Consider the following 18929-nt stretch of genomic DNA (forward strand, 5'->3'; position numbering starts at 1 on the left):
CTATGTCATCCCTTCCATCAAGCCAACACAAGCATCCAGCGCGGCCACAATGCCTGCAACATCAGGAAGCGAGCTGAGATGTGGTGCATTAGCTCACAAATCTGGTTGTTTAATAGTGTCTTTGGTTTCTTACCTTTGTCTAAAAAATCCATACAAAGTGCAGCAGAACGGCGTGTTTAGTCCATGACACTGTGGCCAGGAACAATGAAAGTAGGGTAGATTTGGCCAAGAAATGTGCAAGCTGCTTGGCTGCCTCTGTCCCACGCACATGTCCTTCACAAAACTGACGGCGGTAAAAGCCCATACATGCGGGGAAGTCCTGAGAAGGGGTTGATGAGAAACATACAGTTGAAGTTCACAGCCATTTTCTGACGGCAGTGTGTGAGAAGGAGAGAGTGCTGTCAGCTCTGGTGCTCACGGCCCAGCCTTATGCCCCTTCCTTCAGGGGTGTCCCATAGGGACATACCCCTATGCCCCATCCTTCACTGCCTTTGCCCTCCCCTGCTGAAGCTTTCCCTTGCCTCCATCCTCCATTTCGGCTGCCCTCCCCACTGCTTCACACACCTGCGCTTCCCCGCCCCTCACGTACCTCTGCACTCTGCTGATCTGAGGTCGGCTGCCATGATATCCTTTGACACCAGGCAGACGGTGTTTTACCCTAAACTCATTCTTGAAAGACGCCTAATGCTTTTTTATAGAATTTCCCCACCTGCTTGCCCAAAATACAGCTCAAAACAACACAAAAAGGTCAACGCTAAAGTTGGGCAGAGCTCAAAGCTCAGAAACTCGTGATGTACCTGGCAACATCAACAACCGGCGATGAAAACTGGGCGGTGGAGGGTGTGACCGGCGAGGAGAGCACCCAGCTGGCTGACGCCGGTGCTGCCCCTTTGCCGCGCAATTTTTTTGCACCTGTGAACCAGCCCCGCGGCTGCCCGGGGCGGGACACCGCGGTGACGGACGCCTCCGCGACAGAGCTGCCCCCCCGCCCCGCGCCCAGCCCAGCGCCTCTCCACCCTGTCGGCCTCCGTGCGCTGCCGCCCGCTACCGGCAGCCGGGTGCGGCCCCCTCCCGCCCCCCCCCCCCCCCCACCACGGAGGGGACGAGCGGGGAGCTGTGCCTGGGGGCGGGCGGCGGCGGCGGCCCGTGGCGGCGGCGCTCGGGGTGGGGCGGGCGGGATGCTCGGCGTCGCGGGGCACCATGGGAGAATCCGCGGGCGCCCGGCATGGCGGCGGCAGCGGCGGGTGGCTGAGGGGCGGTGGCGGCGGCGGCGGCGGGGGGGGGCCGCCATGGTGTCGCCGGCGGCGCGGCTGGTGGGACTGGGCGTGTGGGCGGCGCTGACCGGCGGCTGGTACCACGACCCGGAGCAGGGCGCCTTCACCAACAGCTGTCACCTCTATCTGTGGCTCTTCCTGCTGACGCTGCCCATGGCCCTGCACCTGGTGAGACCCGGCCGCGGCGCGGAGGGGGGACACGGGGCTGAGCGGGGCCCGGGGGGGGGGGCGGGGGCGGGGGGACCTCCCGGCCTGGAGGCAGCGGCGGCAAGGGCATGAGCCCCACGGGGACTGACCTCGGGGGGGGTGTAAAAAAAATAGGCATATTGGGTTTTACGGGTGGGTTTTGTGTCTAAAGGTGAAGGGGGTAAGCGCGGCGGGCGCGTTAGCCTGAGGCCGGACCTCTTAGTCCTGCTGAAGCAGTTGGATAGGGAGACTTGGGAAGGGGTGCAGTGCCGGCCTCTGCAAGGGCTGAATGACCGTGGGGACGCTTGCTCCGGAAAAAAAAAAAAAAAGAAAATCTCTTGTAGAGACTTTTTTTTTCCCCCCAAGTCTGCTCCAGCCTTACCTGCTTAGAAGGGTAAATAAATGGAAAAATCCGAATACCATGTAATTAATATGCCTTGCTGAATGTCACTGGTGAGTCACATGGCTTTTCGTGACGTGCAGCTCCCTTTGTGCTGAAATTTAAACATTGGAAATAAATAATTGTTATAACTAGAGTTTCTTTGCCAGACTTTAAAATTATTTTCCTTGAAAACTTGAAACTTTGGCTCTGTCTTTGTGTGTTTTTCTACTGTGTGAGAAAAGCTTAAAAGTATAGTTTGTTGGATCATTGCATCTATTTGTTATTATGTTCTTCAGTAATTGTAGCTTAATATTGCTTCCATTGGAAGCAATTTCCATCCCTTTGCATCTCACAGTGACTCAACTAAATTCTTAAGTTGTGTAGAATTTATTTTTTTTGTTGGATAAAATTTATAAATAGGTCTGTTCACCCTACATGGTCTGATGTTTCGAAAGCAAAGAGCATTCATGAATCCTTCTGCAATCCCAGTGAAATGCAAATCTTGTGTTTTTAAAAATCATTTGCTATACTGTATTTTGTGGCATGGATTGCAGTGAATTCATGTAAGCATAGCTCACAGAGTTAATGAACCAAGATAACAATATGCTTTTCTGTGACTGATAGGGTCTATTTCCTATGCAAACCAGCGAGAGTCTTACATTGTAGGATTTACTGTCCAAGTGGTGGTATGTGTGATTAGAAAGAAAAAAAAGTAAGGGTTAACTTTTTTCCAGTTGATACAATTATGCATCTGAAAGAGTATGTTATCCTTGTGGGAGGCTTCTGAACTAATAGCATGGAAGGTGGCATGCAGGGTTGTGCACAAGAACACTGGATACAAAGATTGTAGGTCAGAAGGTCCATTATTTAAAGGGAAGGGGAGAAAACCTAACTTAACTGCTGAACTTGCTCTGGAGCTTCATCTTTGCCTATCTAGATGGACTTGCTTTTTCTGCGGACTGGCTGACTTCCTGATGAATCATCTGGTTAAATTCAGGACTTGTGTTCTTGAGCTAATGTATCACTACGGGAATTCTTTATCTTTGATAAGAATAATGCATTTATTATGCTGGGTGCTTGAAAGTAATGATGTCCTTAAGTATTTGGTTTCTTGCTTTTAAGTGGTTTGGCTTTGTAAACTTTGTGCAAGACATATATTCTTGCTGCTTAGCTGCTTTTAGCTAAAGGTTTTCTTTGTGGAATTTTATTTATATTATATTAAGTAATGTTTGGGGTGATATTTATGTTGCACACTTCACACCAATAGTTTTGGATTCAGCTAAAGCAGTCACTGACATTTCTTCAAATGGCAGTCAAAACAAATCAGAGTACTACTTTTTAAAATTTTCCTTTGTTTGGAATAATAATCTCACTTTTGTCAAAGTCAGAAAGTCTCTCTGAAACAGTTTCATTTAAATGAAATGGCAAAACTCATACAGCTGCTTTTAGATTTTTCAACTAGCTCAGCAGAGATGTGCTGACAGTAGCGTCACGAAGCTTATAGTATCAGGTTGTTTCTGTCATGTGGATCGAGGATTTCATTCTCTAGCTTTGTCAGCATAGCTTGCTTTAGTACTAATGTTTCCCTTATTAGCTTCCCCATGCCTGAAAATGCAGATCTGTTTCTCCATCACTTCCTTTTCTTTCTCATTTATCTTTTGTAGTAGTAAATACACAATTAAAGATGAACATTGGATATTATTTGGAGCATCATTGCTTTTAAAATCAACTTTCAAAATTGTAATAAGATCTCTTCTAACTTAGTGTCAACTCTTATAATAGATTAAGAATTAAAGTTATCTTATCCCACCAAACAGTCCAGGGTTCCTAGGTGTTTTGTGGATGAAAATAGTGGTAGTTGTTATACAAAGTCACTGGGCTGAATTCGGCCCCAGTGAAACACTAGTGAAACGCCAGTGATGCAGAGATGCAACTTTGGGAATGCTTGTACTTGCTGTAGATTATATATACTATAGCCACAAGAGAATGCACATCCACGTTTCAGTGAGTCCCCAGAATGGCTTAGTGAGTGTTTCTTCTGCCTTTTTTGGACAGGAAGCCCTTGAACTTACAGGGCTGTTACATCTATGCATTAGATCTTCAAATCATGCTGTGATAGGAGAAGTACAATATGGCATTATAAGGGTGTGGGCACATAAATTACTCAGAAGTAAACTGTAATAAAACTTGCAGTGTGTCAGCTGCTTCCAGTCCCATTTGGCCACACTTTACCCCACTTTATCTCTCTGTAAAAGTAAGGATACACGTGCCTCCATGTAAGAGAGGTAAGCTACACTGTACTTCCTGTATTTATTGTACTGCACACCCCTGGACTTTTATTTGCTGCCTTTTTTCCCATGTTTTTATACTGTGTGATGGACATCTCTTTGTTATTAATTCAGCTGAATTAACATAAAAATATTTACCTTTGGCTCCAGTGTTATACCTCCCATTCATACTTCTGGAAGCCTGATGGTAGTGGCTTACTACGTATTTATTTGTTAGCTGCCTCATTTGTGTTCTGTAGCATACCAAGACAGTGAGACACAGGTGCAGCACCGTCTTGCTTTAGATGCATGAGGTTGGCTACATCTGGGTCTAATCAACTTCATTCAGTCCAGTTTACAAGGTGTGGTATTTTGTTCAAAGGTTACATACCTTTATATTAGGAAGTATATACTTCAGTCACCTCTGCCTTTGTGCTACTCAAATAACGTTAGTAGACATGGAAAGAAGAATTTGGTCGTTCCTCTGGGAGCAATCTCTGAGTGGGCAGAAGCCACAAGCAAAGGTCCTCCCTGCATGGGCAGGTCAACTCTTGCATTTGCAGTAGTAAGTCAGGCCACATTTGGAACACACAAGCCTGCATTTCTGCCTGTGACCCCACGCTGTTCTGGTGCAGGGTGTAACAACCTACTACTGGAAAACAAAGCTACTGGAAAACAAAAAGTACATTATGGTGGAGTTTTTAATTGGGCAGGAGGAAAGAAAGCTAGAGCTACGGCTTCCACAGAAACCCGTGGGATGTCGTGAAGCCTGCTTTCTAATGAATTTGTATTTGTGGATGTTGTCTTTTTTTCTAGCTTCTAATAAGATGTCAGCTCAATTTTCCAGTCACTGGGGCAGCATTCAAAAGGTCAGAGCTGTGTCTGTTCCTCTCGTTAACGCAGGAGGTGTGCTGCTGTGACCTTGTCCCAGTGGGGTGCATTCTCTCAAAGTTCGTTGAAAGTAGCCAAAGAAATAAAAAGTTATTCAGCAGAGGGGCTGGAGAGAGATGATGAATACACAGACACATGGTGTGATTATAAAACCTCGTTTCCATAGGAAACCAGGCTAATTATAACTATAGTGCACCAAAAGTGAATCTATCATATAATTCCTCAGTGGTCTATGACTTCATTCCTCCTTAGCTCAAGCAGATTTGATAGCTTTCACCTATCTATACCTGGGAATGTGAACTGCAGGCATATGACTTGCACCCTTGTGCATGAGGCCTGATTCAGAAAATCGAGAGCTTTCCAGTCTTGGCTTCATTTTGTGCCTAATTCCTCATGTGGGCAGGGAGCAAGCTGCCAGCTTGTACTACTTAGCTTCCCTGAAGATTCAGAATATTAAGAATGCACTGGCCTTATTATCCATACGTAGGCTTGGGATTGTGAGCGTGCAGGGCACGTACGTGGGGGAAGCACTGTATATCTTGGGCAGATGGGCAGGGAGAGCACAGGCAGGCTCAGGGTGCAGCTCCGGTAGGTCTGGTCACAAGACAGGGATGAGGACACGTAACACTCAGCATTTGCAAAAACTGACCCTCTTTTCCACTTAGAAATCTAGGAGCTTCCTTTGATTCTCTCTTGTAGCGTGCTCTATGCACCCATAGACTGCATTACTGGAAGTCTATTTTTGTTGTGTCTGCTTGACATTATTCATATAATATTTATTAAGCTTTATGAACATTGCCTATAGAGCATTTCTTTTCTAGTGGCTTATTCTGAGCTGTTACTTAATAATGAGTGGTCTGCCTGTGCTTTTTAGTGTATAGTTAAAGAGATTCCTTGGAAAGTGAACAAATCTCTCTCAAAGAAATCATTACAGATACTTGGCTATCATTCCTTGTGAAACCAAGAAATTTTTAACTTGTGTTTTGCAAATATATTAGTCATAAAGCAGAAGTTCTTCAGACTCATCCACCAAACCTTATACCCTGAGAGTATGGCCTTGCAAACTGATCCTCTTTCTGGCCCCGATTCACTAAATAACTGAAGGATATGCTTAGTACCACAAAGTAGTCTTAGTAGACTAAGCCTCAACTTGTAGGAAGTGATGCCTTTCTTATTAGGGATCATTAGTAGTACCTACATGCTAAATAGCTTATCTGCTTTTGTGCAACAGATTCTTTGTATATGAATCAGAATAGTCATAAAGGATTTGCCTGAAAATTTTCACGTGTACATCTTGAAGGTACAAAGTCTCACTGAGCCAAAAGCAGCAGCAGAATAGCAGCCCACTTGCTTTCAATAACACAGAAATGATTCAACATACTCATTTCAACATCAAGATAAATGCAGTGACTTGTTTTAGATGAAGTAAGTGTGCCTAGTTCCCTTCACCTGTGTGGTCAGTGTGGTTTATGTATGAGTCTGAAATGAATTCTAGTCTTTTACATCCCAATGCTCCTTGACCTGCAATGCTGATGATAGATTTAGGCCCAAAGTAAAGACCATTTAAAAAATAAATTTCAGAAGGCTTTTAGCAAATCCTGAGTGTTGAAAATCCTGCCTGCTACAAATTGTGCAGGGATATAGTAATGCTCTGTTTAAAGAACAGGAACGTGAGAAGAGATTAAACTCACTGTGAGACTGCAACTGCGAGACAATGCGTAAGGGCGTTCCATGACTATAATGATAAAGGCTTTGGCCTTTCAATTATATGCATGTGTCCATTGCTATGATTTGCCTTTTACTGTAGGTAAGTATTTACATATAAAAATGTTGTTAGTATGTCGTGTCTGTGAAAGAACTTTACAGACTATGGTTGAACTGTAATTAATTTTAATGACTAAGAAATATGGTGCTCATCACAGATCAGCAAACAGATCACTCAGCTGCAAATTAATGATTATGAACTTTAGAAAAAGAATTGAAAGAAGCTGCCTCTCCAAAAGCATTTTATACATTTGTTTTGACTAGTCCTGATTAATTATTTAAAATTCTTCAGTGGTAAAGATACTTGGGAACATGTTCTGAAGTGCTAGAAAAAGGAGATCAAACTACAGCATTTTGCTGTTAAATCATAACTGAGAAGCAGGGTAAGGTGACAGAATTTTTCAGAAGGGGTTTCCTTTTTATAGGTAACTAATGTTTCATTTTGTGTCTATTTTTGTAAGTTCATCATTTAGGAAAGGCTGCAGCTGCATTATCCTGAGAATGCAATATTTTAAGAGGTTTTACAATGTCTGTCAGTTTTACAGATTTTTCTTAAGAAATAAATAATATCCACAGCTAATCAAAAGAAGAATAAGTCTTGTAAAATTGAAATTTGAACACATCCTTAGACCTTTTTTTGTGAGCAGAACTCAAGTATACTGTATGAAGATGTACTACTTGTGGTTGCAAAACTGAGTAGAGGTACAAATAGTAGATTATAAGGAATAAAGAGGTGGAAAATGACTTTAAAACTTTTAGTAGTCTCTTCTCAAAATAAACTGTTACAAGTGTATCTTTTATTTCTTTCTGTAGGCTTTTCCAGCAAATGGAGTTACGGTTTTTGTGTACTGCAGCTCTGTGACAGTGTTCTTCACAGTAATAAAGGTGATCAGTTACCGTCTGCACCTTATGTTTGATAAAGGTGAAGTAATTCAACAAAAGCTCTCAAGAAAAAATGGAAAACAATGTAAAGATACAGAGGTTCCAAAAGGAAACACAGTTCAGCCCTCAGATCGTAGGTAAGGTCTTCATTGCACGTTACTGTTACATTCTGTAGAACAGATGAATTTGCATCATGGTCCTGCATAGCATAAATGCCTGTTGACTGTAGGAAAATGACTTACAGTTGCATGAGGAATGGCACTTTTAAAACACTGTTTAGTGCTTATGTTTTCGGTGGCTACATCATGCCTATCGTGAAGCAGGCAGAGCTGCACCTGATTCAGAGGGTGGGGCAGTAGCTGGGCATCATGAAGGCAGTAGGAAGAGACCTGTCTGGGAGGTGCTAAAAGGTCCTGAAGAAAACCTGGGAGAAGTTTTCTGGGGAAGCCTTATATGCTTGCTCTTTCATCTTCCTGCTGTGCTTATCTGCTGGGAAGAGGAGAGGAAGTGGCATGTGTGCATTGGCAAAGAAAATGCTTTAATATCACAGCTTTGAAAGCCTGAGCTCCTGTTGCCTTTGTGTGCTTATAGTAACTTCCCTCTCAGATCAAACCTAGATGCCTAAGTTGCTTTTCCCCTTTATGTTTTATTGTGACTGCCTATGGTGCTTCTGTGGCCCTGATCATGAGGAAAGCTAGAACCGCTTTTATTCCTCAGTGGCATTTGGTAGGTATTTGCAGCCTTTCTACTGGGGAGCCAAGTACTGTGTCTTTGCTGCAAATAAAGTCAATAAGGCTGCTTCCAGGTTGAGGTGGTATTAAAGGTAAAAATAGCATTGGGCTAAAGACTAGTACTGACATTTTCCAGATTTGTGTATAGGTAGAATATTCCACTGTACACTTTTTGGAACAAACGGAGACCTCTCTTGCTGATTTTTCAAGCTTGAGTCATACAAACAAATGAAGCTGGCAAGAAGCATCCAGTGTTCCCAAGTGTTATGACAGATGTGAAAAATGCTGAAATAAGGTACATCCAATACTGATGGCAGCATAGAAATGTCCAAACAAAGCTTAAAGGAAGTAAGTTTGTTATGACTACCCATCAAACTTCAACAGAGAGCTCTGTATAAAAGAACTTAGTTTGAGGATTTTTTGGTGCATTTGCAGTCACTATTGCTAGCTCTGTGCAAGCTAAGGAGTATCAAGATTGCCACTGCTCTTCTGTGTCTTTACGCATGCACGTCTGTGCTACGCTCCTGGCAGTGACATTGCCGGGAGTGTCAAGGTCTGCCTGCATTGAGACTCTTCTGAGAAACACCTCTTGCGTGTCACTAACTATAGAAGGTTTTTATTTTTTGTTGGGTTGATGCCTTTCAGGCACTATTCCTCTTTAGTTCTCACCACCTCACAAAGCTGTTTCCTATTTACAGATGTCTGATACAGGTATTTAAGAGCCTCATCAGTTGTAGACTGGCTCAAACAGAACCTCAGTGTTTCCCTGTTCACTAGCTAATTAAATGGATGCAAACTTTCATTATCATGCCTTTCTTTTGGCTGAGAAGTAGAGGTAGAATCACTTAAAACTTAAGTGTTAAATCACATAACTATTCCTCCTAGCTGATCCTAGGCACAACAGTTTATTATTAAGTACTTGATCAGAAAATAAAGACCTTAATGTTTTGACTAGGTGGGTTACAGAAGTTTTTAAACAGGCCCTGGTAGTTGGCAGGTTGGTCAAACGAGTTTTTGAAGCCACCTAACTACAAAAAAAATTGTGGAAAGGTGACTGAGACCCCCAGGTAAATAATTTTATAGCTTATATACAGCTATAGGGTTTTAAAAATATTTTTTTTGGGAAAAAACCAACCTCACAAACAAACAAAAAAGCCCAAACCCATGCTTTTTGACATTTCACTATACTGTTGATTTATTTTATTTTTTTTTAACTGATTTTTTTGTTGTGTTATACCTGAGAGAGAGAACATGTGTTGGTTCTCATTAGTAGACCTTGACCAAGAATACTTGCTTATATCCATGGAAAAACTAGTAGAAAATATGTGTAAAAAGAGTTAGTGGATAGTTGAATGCGTCCACAAAGGAAGTGATCAACGAATTGCCTTATAGCATGTGAAATTAGTAATGGATATATGTTTGCCTTGGTTAAAACCAGAAAAACAACTTTATTTTGTGGCCTAATGATTATATTGATACACATTCTGTATTGCATTTCAAATAGTTTTTTGATGAGAGGTTTGTAAATAAACAGGCAGTTAGATAAGCAATACATACACAAGGGTACAGTCAAAGGACATAAAAAGCAAAAATTGTGAAAGGAGTAGCATTTGTTACATGTCTAATGAGAAGCCTCAAACAGCATTTTGTGCCAATAAATCTGTGTGCACGTCAGGCAGGCTAAATGACATTGTATACACATAAGGAGTTTGAAGAGATGTCATTGTATTTCTACTTCCTAAAACAGCAGAATAATTTTATATTGAGGGATTTTTATTTATTTATTTTTAGCAAGTTACCTTGGTGAGAAAGGAGGTGCAAAAAGGGGTTACAGTATTTTTCAGCCCTGTAGTTTTAGCATTGGAGGGGAAAAACACGCTGTTACTTCATTGTGCTGTGCTACTTCTTCCTATTCTGTTGTTACTACTCAGATTCTTCCCAAAACTCACTGTGATCCTCTGTAGTAGGAAGCATTGTTTTATTTTTCGTTTGCTTCCTTTTCAGCAATAACACTGGGGATAATGGTGTCGTTGGTGAGACCAACCAAAATGACTCTACCCAAACAATTCATGACAGTTCAAGGGTACAGGCTCTGGACTTGCAGAACTCACCTGGAGCAATGGTTAGTATGCGATTTTCTGTAATAGTGTCTGCACTTCGTGCAGTCCACAGCTTACCACGTGGAGTTTTGTATTGCCTTTTACTGATCACTTGAAGTGTAGGCCTGCCCTGAGGAGGAAGGGTCGTTCTGTGGACCTACTAGGTATACCACTGCTGTCGATTAGCCTTGGCCTAAAGGTTTGGGTTTGCAAAGCTGAAGCTGGTATGCATAATTCTGCACTTCTTGGGTGGGGTCTGTCTGCTCTATAGATACCAAACGGCCTTTGTAAATCTTGCCAAGAGCAACTAGTTTTTGTAGCTGCTTTGAGAGAAGGGAGAGGCTAATGCAATGAGAGCAGCCTCTCATTGCCTCAGAAGGGTTCTGCTCCTGGAGCATTAATAATTTGGTTTTGCGTAACTAGACTTAGACTTACAAAATGAACCCGACACATCTCTTGAGTGTTTAAAGAAAGCACAAAAAAATTATTTAAATCTAGGGGATGTCCGCATGAGGTTAGAAATACATGTATGTGCATTCCATGCTATTGGGCATGCGTTCTAAATCAATACTGGATGAAGTAGATGTATGTAGATGTTATTAAAGAAAAAATACGAAACACCCATGAGAAGGTTGAAGAGTTGAGTATTCAAAAAATTAAGAAACGGAATAATGCTGTCCGTGTACTCTTTAAGCTACTCGCTATGTATACTGTAATAAAATCTTTAATTATGTGATCCCATGCTATTTTTTCTACAGGACTCCTGCCTCAGTCAGTGCAGAGGATGGTTAGTGATCTCTGAATAAGTAGCTATTTGATACTTCATTCTGTCTTCATATCCCTCCACCCCTGCCCTGTGTCCCTATTTATGGCAAACTATTCAAATCCTGGTCTGAATCAGAACTATTTCCTCATTTCCTGGAGTGTTTTTACCTTTTTGTAGCATCTGTATGATTCACAGACATTAATAGCTTTCTTTTATGAGGTAAAATATTTTTCACCTTGTTTCTGTCCTAGTCCACAGTATTCTGGTATTTGTCCATTCTGCAAACCCATTTCTTCTTGGGATCTTGTCCAAGTCTCCCACTTCCAAACATGTAGGTTGGGTCTTGTCAAATCTAGTCTCCTGTTCTTGCTGTCAGGTTACCACCATGAAATTTTAGGAGATAATAATTATTTCCTCTTGGTTTTGGTGCCTGTCAGCCAGAAGAGTCACATTCGTTATTCCCAGGTACTTTTTTACTAGTTATGCACTTAGGCTGTTGAATTTAGGCTACCGAAGTATTCCTCTGGAGTATTGTGTTTAGTTTTGAGCTCCCCAGTGAGTTCCCGCAGACAATGAACTGCCGATAAGAATCCAGCAGAGGCCACCAAGGTGATAGAGGAATGAGGTACATGATGTATGAGGACAGGCAGATGGGATGTTTTAGCCTTTGCAAGGCTAAAACCTTTTGTAAGACTAGAAGAGCTTACTGCTGTCTTCAGCTTCCTGATGGTAAGATACAAAAAAGATGGAGCACACTCTTCTCAGAGGTGCCCAGTGACAGAATAAGAGACAGGGACTGCAACTTGCAGCCATGGAAAGCTACAGTTAGATCAATTAGATTGAATGTTTTCCGTGTGTGGTTGTTTTGTTGTGTGGTTTTTTTTTGTTTTTTTTTTTTTCCCCCTGCCAAGAGAGTGGTCAAATACTGGAAGATGTTGTCCAGAGAGGTTGTGAAATCTCCATCTTTGGAGATATTCAAAGCTCTGCTGGAGATGGCCCTGAGAAACCTGCTCTAACTGCTTTGAGTGTGTGTGTATGGTGGAGGGGATTCGGACTAAATGACCTCCAAAGCTTCCTTGCAACCTAAATGATTCTATGATAATTTAATGGCTCTGTCCTTTAGTTTTCCATTGAGAAATTCTTACCAAGTACTGGAGACCAAACTTTTCATTTTAGTGCTTTGGGAACACATAGCTGGAAAAGTGGAACAGCTGAACACATCCTATTCCTTAATGATTAAGAAAAAAAGTCTGGATTAGGCACCACAAAATGTTTTAGAAAAAAACCCTTAGATTTTTTTTTTCCTCTCCCCAAACATCTCTCACAATTGCAATGATGCATTTTGGAGCATGATTGTTCTACAACCATCTCCCTCACCCAGCCCTTGCATTTTGTGCAAGGTACATGTGCAAATTTCAGTGATGTTGAGCAGCTTACCAGTGCTGTAATTAACCTTTGATTAGATAGCTATTCCATTGATAGATGTGTTTTCCCAACAGAATTTAATAAATGCCCATCCTCATTTTTGTGTTTCTTTTTATTTTTAGGAGCTGCCAACACGGGAAACTATTGAAGATCTCAGAGGTATCTAAAGGCTTTATAATTCCCTTTAAACTTTTGTTTGCTTGCCACAAAAAAAAAATTACACGGAGGACCCCATGGCAGGTTCTGTGGTGCCACATGTTAGGAGCTGAATGGAAAAGCTTGAGAGAACAAAATCTCAAGGGAATTCTAACAGACTAAGCTTTCTCAGCTGTCAGCCAAGCTGTTTGGGATGCAACCTTTTGGTCAGCATGCAAGTAGCTCTCCCCATTTTAACACAGGGAGATGAAAGAACCTTCCCCCCACGTTTTTGGGAAGCTCTGTGCCTCTGTAAAGCATTAAACCAGAAAGTCAATGCTTGGATCACATCTTAAATCCCTTAAGCGTCTCCTAACTGTAGACTCCTGTTGCGATTGTTGACTTTTAGCTCTGTAGTGTACACTCCAGCACACCTTGCTTTGCCTACAGTTCCAGTGCTTGAGATGTCTCAATAGATGTTAGTTTTGTTAAGGTTGATCACCATACAAACGGGACCGTTTAGGAATTGCGCAAAGCGATGTAACAAACTTCTGCTGCACTGCTTATTCTTTCTTTCCTCTCTCCCTAAGTGGGGATGATTCTGTAAAACATTTTAGGTTTGATATTAGCTGTTTCTTGAGCTATTTTCATTATTTAAATTAAATACCCATGCTGCTACACCTGTCCTTACCTGGAAGGATTCCAGCTCGCTTTTTAGTATTTCACATGTAGCTAACAAGAAGAATCTTTGCTTAGGAACTGTTTTAATCAGCTACATCATCTGTGCTTCCTTTGCTCTGCTCTGGATCACATTTTGCTAGCTAAAGATCATATTGCAATAATGCACGGTGTTCATGTTTGTGAGTCCTAACTCCCGTATGTTTTTTTATCAGGTGTTACGGTATTAGAAGACCAGGCTGCAGCACCAGTTTCATCTACCTCACCCTGTATCAAAGCAGATATATTACCTGTTTCTATAGCCTCTGCTTCAGGTGCCACCACATCAGCAATAGTGATAAAACCAGCTGCTATGGAAACACTTTCTGGTAATGGAATAAATGAAGAAGGAGGGAATGGACAGACGTATGGACATCGTGGATCCCAAGATATTCTTGTAGACAGAGATGTAGCTAAAAACTTCTCCAATATTTCTTCATCGCAAGGAGATATTTTAAGGACTGGAGTTTTTTCAGAGCCATGGGACACTGAAAATTCAGTTGTTTCAGATCATTTGAGTAATCCTAAATGCTACAAAAGAGAGAAATTGCCAGATGGATCACCACAGACAGGCTTTACAAGTAACTGCCCACGCTGCAATGCCATTGCAACCAAAGATCCCGAGCATGTGGAAAGTTCTTGCAATGCTGGTGATACCCATGAGGACCTTGATCGCTTGGACAGTGAAACTGCTGTTGCAGTGGTGGACAACTCTCTTCCTGGAGACCAGCTGTGTGAGCCCATTAAAATTGTCATCACAATGAGTACTACACCAAACACCACCCTCAGTGACCTAGCGGGCTCTGTCCACTTAAAGGCTCTGGGAACTGAGAGAACGAGCTCTGCCCTCGAGTCTGGTATAGTTACAGCAGGTTGGCCAAGTCAGCAAACTAATGAGCAGCTCAGAATCCCCGTTATCACTTTTGACCTGTCTGATGACAGTAAAGGTAAGGCTTGCCCAGAAGTTAGTGAAAGCGAAAGAACTCCAGAAATTTTAAAGTTAGAGTTGTCGTCCAACCAGTGCTCTGGCTATGAATCGGGTGATGCAGTAAGGGAACACAGCAACCCAGGAAATACTCCTTTAGAAACTAACACTTGTTCAGATCCAAATCAGGATAATGCCTCTGAAAATCTCCAGACTGTGGATTTAACTTCTAAAGAAGACCTGCGGAACCTAGACCCGCAGTCCTGTAGAACTGCTCACGAAAAGAGGCACATGCGGGTGCTGAGCGTAGACAGCGGGACAGATGTGCTTTTAAGTAAGAATTTCATGGAGGTATCTGACAAAGAAAAGACCTTACCAACTTCTAAATCAGATCTAGAAGCTAAGGAAGGACAGGTGCCCAATGAATCTAACTTTCTAGAGTTTGTCTCCCTCCTGGAATCCATTAATACCTCAAAGATGAAGGCATCCAATCAATCCATTGTCAAAATGGAGACAACAAAGGAAAATGGGCTTGTTGGAGGTATGATGCATGGTTTACAACTCGTTTGGAATAAAGACGTTGTGACTCGTTATGTTATCTATAGCAGCTTAGCCCGAGATCTGCAGTAGAGCAAATTCCCAGAGGAGAACTGGTTTTGCTAATAGGGCCAGGAAAGGGCTGGGCTTGGTGGGGCAAGGTGATTTAGTGAAAGTGTGATAGTGTCAGCTGCAGTTCTTCAAATATTTTTATTTTCTTAAAGATTTTCCTTTGGAAAACCTAACGCTAACCTCAGTAGTTGTCCGGTATGTACCTAGCATTCTGTACTAGAATAGCATGCATGTGGCAGGCCTGGACTATTGGAATACCAAAAATATCTTATGAAAATGTGTATAGCTATAGCATTACACCTGCCCTTACCCATCTTACCAGGTGCACATTGAAGAGTTGTCTATGTGTGCCTGTAGAAATCACATATATATGTAAGTATGGAATTGTCACTGGTGACTGTTCAACTATCAGCTAACGTGTGCACACACATGTTCCTAAACTTCCTGCACAGTTGCGGGTCAGTTTAAAATTTAAAAAAAAAAAAAATTGAAAAAACCCATGTATTTCTTTTCAATAGGTAATAGTTTTTATTTTTTTAGTTGCTTAAAACTAAAGTATTTGGGTTTTAAGGAGGAAAGTGGTGGTTTTTTTCAGTGAAAGCCTCCAGTATTTTAGTGAAAAATCGTATTTTCCCATGCATGTTCTCATTTGATCAAAATGGCTTTTGTTTAAAACAAAATCTAAATCAGTTAATTTAAAAACCTATATGCAATGCAATTTATAGGTTTTATATAGAAATATCTGGTTTTATTATGCATTCTCATTGCTGTCACCTAACTCTGTGACCCCTCTCTCTTAGGAAGGAATATTGTTTGTAAAGTCTTTAGCAGCTCTCTAGGCAAAACTAGCAGGACTGTTTCATGAGGATGCGAGATACAGTGCAGTGACGACAGGTGCAATCTCAGGGTAATTGCCAAGTGATTGGTGCAACCCGTTTAGATCATCTGAACCAAAGTGAAATGCGACAACCTGTATCTTCCCCTTCTCCAAAATGTTTAGTTCACCTTAGATCCTATAATAAGCTGTTGTAAGACGGCCTAAGAGGATGAAATCTCACTACGTATTTTGCACAGAATGTAAGAGACAATGGTGCTCAGCAGGACAGCTTGGCGTCCCTGTCTTATACAGATATCCCTATCCATAAACAGGCTGTAGGGAGCCTCTGCTCCCCGAGCTCATTCCCACAAGGACCTTCCATTACATGAAAAAAGCACAGCTGATGTCAAAGTTCGTCAGCCCTTGTAAAAACAAATGTGAAATTTGACTTTTACCCTGCAAAGATTTGTCTTCTTGATGTGTCATTTTCTTGTAGATGCCATTTACCTTTCACTCTGCCTTTCCTAAGTCTTTCCTCTTATGTGTCCTATCCAATACCTTACCTCATTCCATGTTTCATTTGTGTCCATTTTTTCTTCCAGTTGGTTTCTAGTTCTGTGCCGTCCCTTCCCCGTTCATCCCTTCTCAGTTTAGCCACTCCCTGCCTGTGCAACTTCTTTCCTCTTTGTATTGCTTCTCTCATCTTTTCCCTCCATTCTTCCTAGCAGTCCACACTGTTGCTTTTCTAGGCTTTTCCACTCTGTTGAGCTCACCTAAAGCTATCACCTCCCCACAGCCTGCATTTACTTCTCCTGTGCTTATGCTCCTCTGTATTCCCCAGCCACATTTTGCTCCTTCTGGGCCTGGTGCCTCTCTTCTGGTCTATCTTACCCATCTCTCCTGCCTTCTCAGCCTGTTTGCTCTGCAGAGCAGTTTCTGTCCTGCTCTGTCGAGTTTATCAGCCTGCCTCGCTGGCTCCAACCTGTGCCGTGTGGTTGCCCAAGATGTGTGCTGAGCAAGCCCTGCTTTTCACTGGAGCCTGCTCAGCTGATCCTCTGCTGAGTCTGGAGAGCCCTGCCAGGTCCCGCGGGTGCAGGGGGTCGGGTACAGTCGCCTCCCTGGCGCAACAGCACGCGGCAATAAGAGGGTCGCAGCAAGCAGATTGTGAGCTTTGCTACTCCTCAACCATAAAAAACACTATTTAGGCAATCATTTGTTTTCTGTGTAGCGTGACTTAGCTGGAAAAGAGAAATGATAAAAATTTCAGAGATAAGTTTAAATTAAAAAAAAAAAAAAAGGAGAGACTGCAGCCAATGTGGAAAGGGCTTTCAGTCAAATACTGACAGATAATATGAATGGGGAAGATTGCTGCATAAAAGAAAGCAATGGGTGATCGGAATAAATCAGACTCAGATTCCATAGTGACTGAAAAAGACAACCAAAAGAACCCCAAAACTTTATTAATGTGTGTGTAGTTATTGTGCTCTGGACCTGGCAAATAAGATTCTTATGGGAATCCAAGATCCTGAGGAAACAGAATGATTCTGTTCTTCCCTCAAACCAAGCTGTGATTAAAGTGACCTGAACTGAATTTCCTATTTTCTTAAGTCTATATGTTTGTGAGATGGTGAAGTTGAGCTGCATACATGTACGATTAAGTGTCCCTGCTCATTTCCAGCAGGGGCCCTGCAAGCATATCCCTGGGAAGGAGCGGTGCAGGAAGAGGGGTGCCCTGCAGGAGCAGGGATGGTGGCTGGGGCTCTTGTCGCTGGGAAGTGTCTCCTGCACCTCGGGCCAGTGCTGTGGGAAAAAGAGATTCAATCTGAACTCTTTAAGCTAGGGAGAGGTAGTTCAAAGGCAGTTATTTTTAAGAGCAAGTAGGCTTTGTTTTCTAGCCTAGTTGTAATATGCTGTTTGCTAAAATAAATTACTGTCATTACTGGCAGCTTCCCCACAGTAAGACTGGATTTTAGGAATGAGAAAGCCTCTAATTTGTTTACACCCTCACAATTACAAATATGCTTTAACAAACTAGCATCTTGGAACAGGTCTGATTAAACATTATTCCCACATTAAAGTGGTTGTTAATAAAAAAAAAAGGAAGGGGGGAATACAGAGCAAGTGAAGCTACATGCCAGTTGTTGAGGGAGGAGGTTGGTTGTGTTTGTTTTTTGTTCTTTTAACCTTGCAAACCACTTAATTGGCAAAAGCTAGTAATAGATGCCTGGTCCAAATGAGCATGAAATGCACCTCACAAAGGTGTTTATTAGGCAATGTGAGAAACTTGGCAAATTCCTGGAAAGCTGGATATTCAGAGCGGTGTGTGAGAAAGGTGACATTTTGCCTAATTTGGAGAAGGTGGGGAAATGTGCTCATCAGAACAGTCTTGCAAGTGAGTGAATGTCATGGATGACGCTTTGTTATGGGTGCTCCCTCACAGAACTTGTGAATTCTGTGGAAACTATTAGAATAGATATCGTCCTGACCATGTAAGCCTTTGCCAGTAGACAGCTCAGTAAAATGCAGTACAAGAAAATTAAAGCCTTGCTTTACCCTACCAAGGATGCCAGATTTAATGTGTTAAAATGCAGATCGTAAAAAAAAAAAAAAAAATCTAAGAGCTGTTCTGCTGCCACCCCACCTCTTCTAGATCGTGAGAAAGTACCACTGACACTGTTGCTAAAAATGACTTTCAGGCCAGTGTCCTTTCAGTTTTGAATCAAACTTGCACCACCCATGTAATGAGAGCCTGCTGAAGGGCAACTGCGAATTTTCTTCAGTCTTTGAGAACCATAAGGAAAGCTGAGTTTATTGGCTGCTTTGGAGCCCTCTGACATGTCTGGAGCTGAGTAAGAGCAGCTGTGCATCAGACTTATGCAGGGCAAGAACTCGTGCATGTCCCCTCTGGCACAGCTGGCTTGTAATCTAGGACAGGCAGTGTTATTGCCCAGGGAGCAAAGCCCTCCATGGGAGTGGTGGGGACCGGCACGGGAGAACCTAAACCAGGACCGCGTGGCCTGAATTTAGATGTTTTGCAGGTTATTTTTAGAAAAAGTACT

The 18929-nt window shown here is 42.3% G+C and overlaps 1 protein-coding gene across 1 annotated transcript in view; it reads left to right on the forward strand.

Moving 5' to 3' along the window:
* The first annotated feature begins 1178 nt into the window (after positions 1–1178).
* The window catches only part of PCNX2 (pecanex 2), a 156482-nt gene continuing 138731 nt past the window's right edge, over positions 1179–18929 (forward strand). The window contains exons 1-5 of the mRNA XM_086460994.1: positions 1179–1442; positions 7578–7783; positions 10382–10499; positions 12790–12826; positions 13696–14985. Of these exons, the coding sequence (XP_086317120.1) occupies positions 1179–1442; positions 7578–7783; positions 10382–10499; positions 12790–12826; positions 13696–14985 (1915 nt within the window). The remainder of the gene's footprint in view (positions 1443–7577; positions 7784–10381; positions 10500–12789; positions 12827–13695; positions 14986–18929) is intronic.

The sequence above is a fragment of the Leptosomus discolor genome, chromosome 2 (assembly GCF_034619465.1).
Source record: "Leptosomus discolor isolate bLepDis1 chromosome 2, bLepDis1.hap2, whole genome shotgun sequence".
Taxonomy (NCBI): Eukaryota; Metazoa; Chordata; class Aves; order Leptosomiformes; family Leptosomidae; genus Leptosomus; species Leptosomus discolor.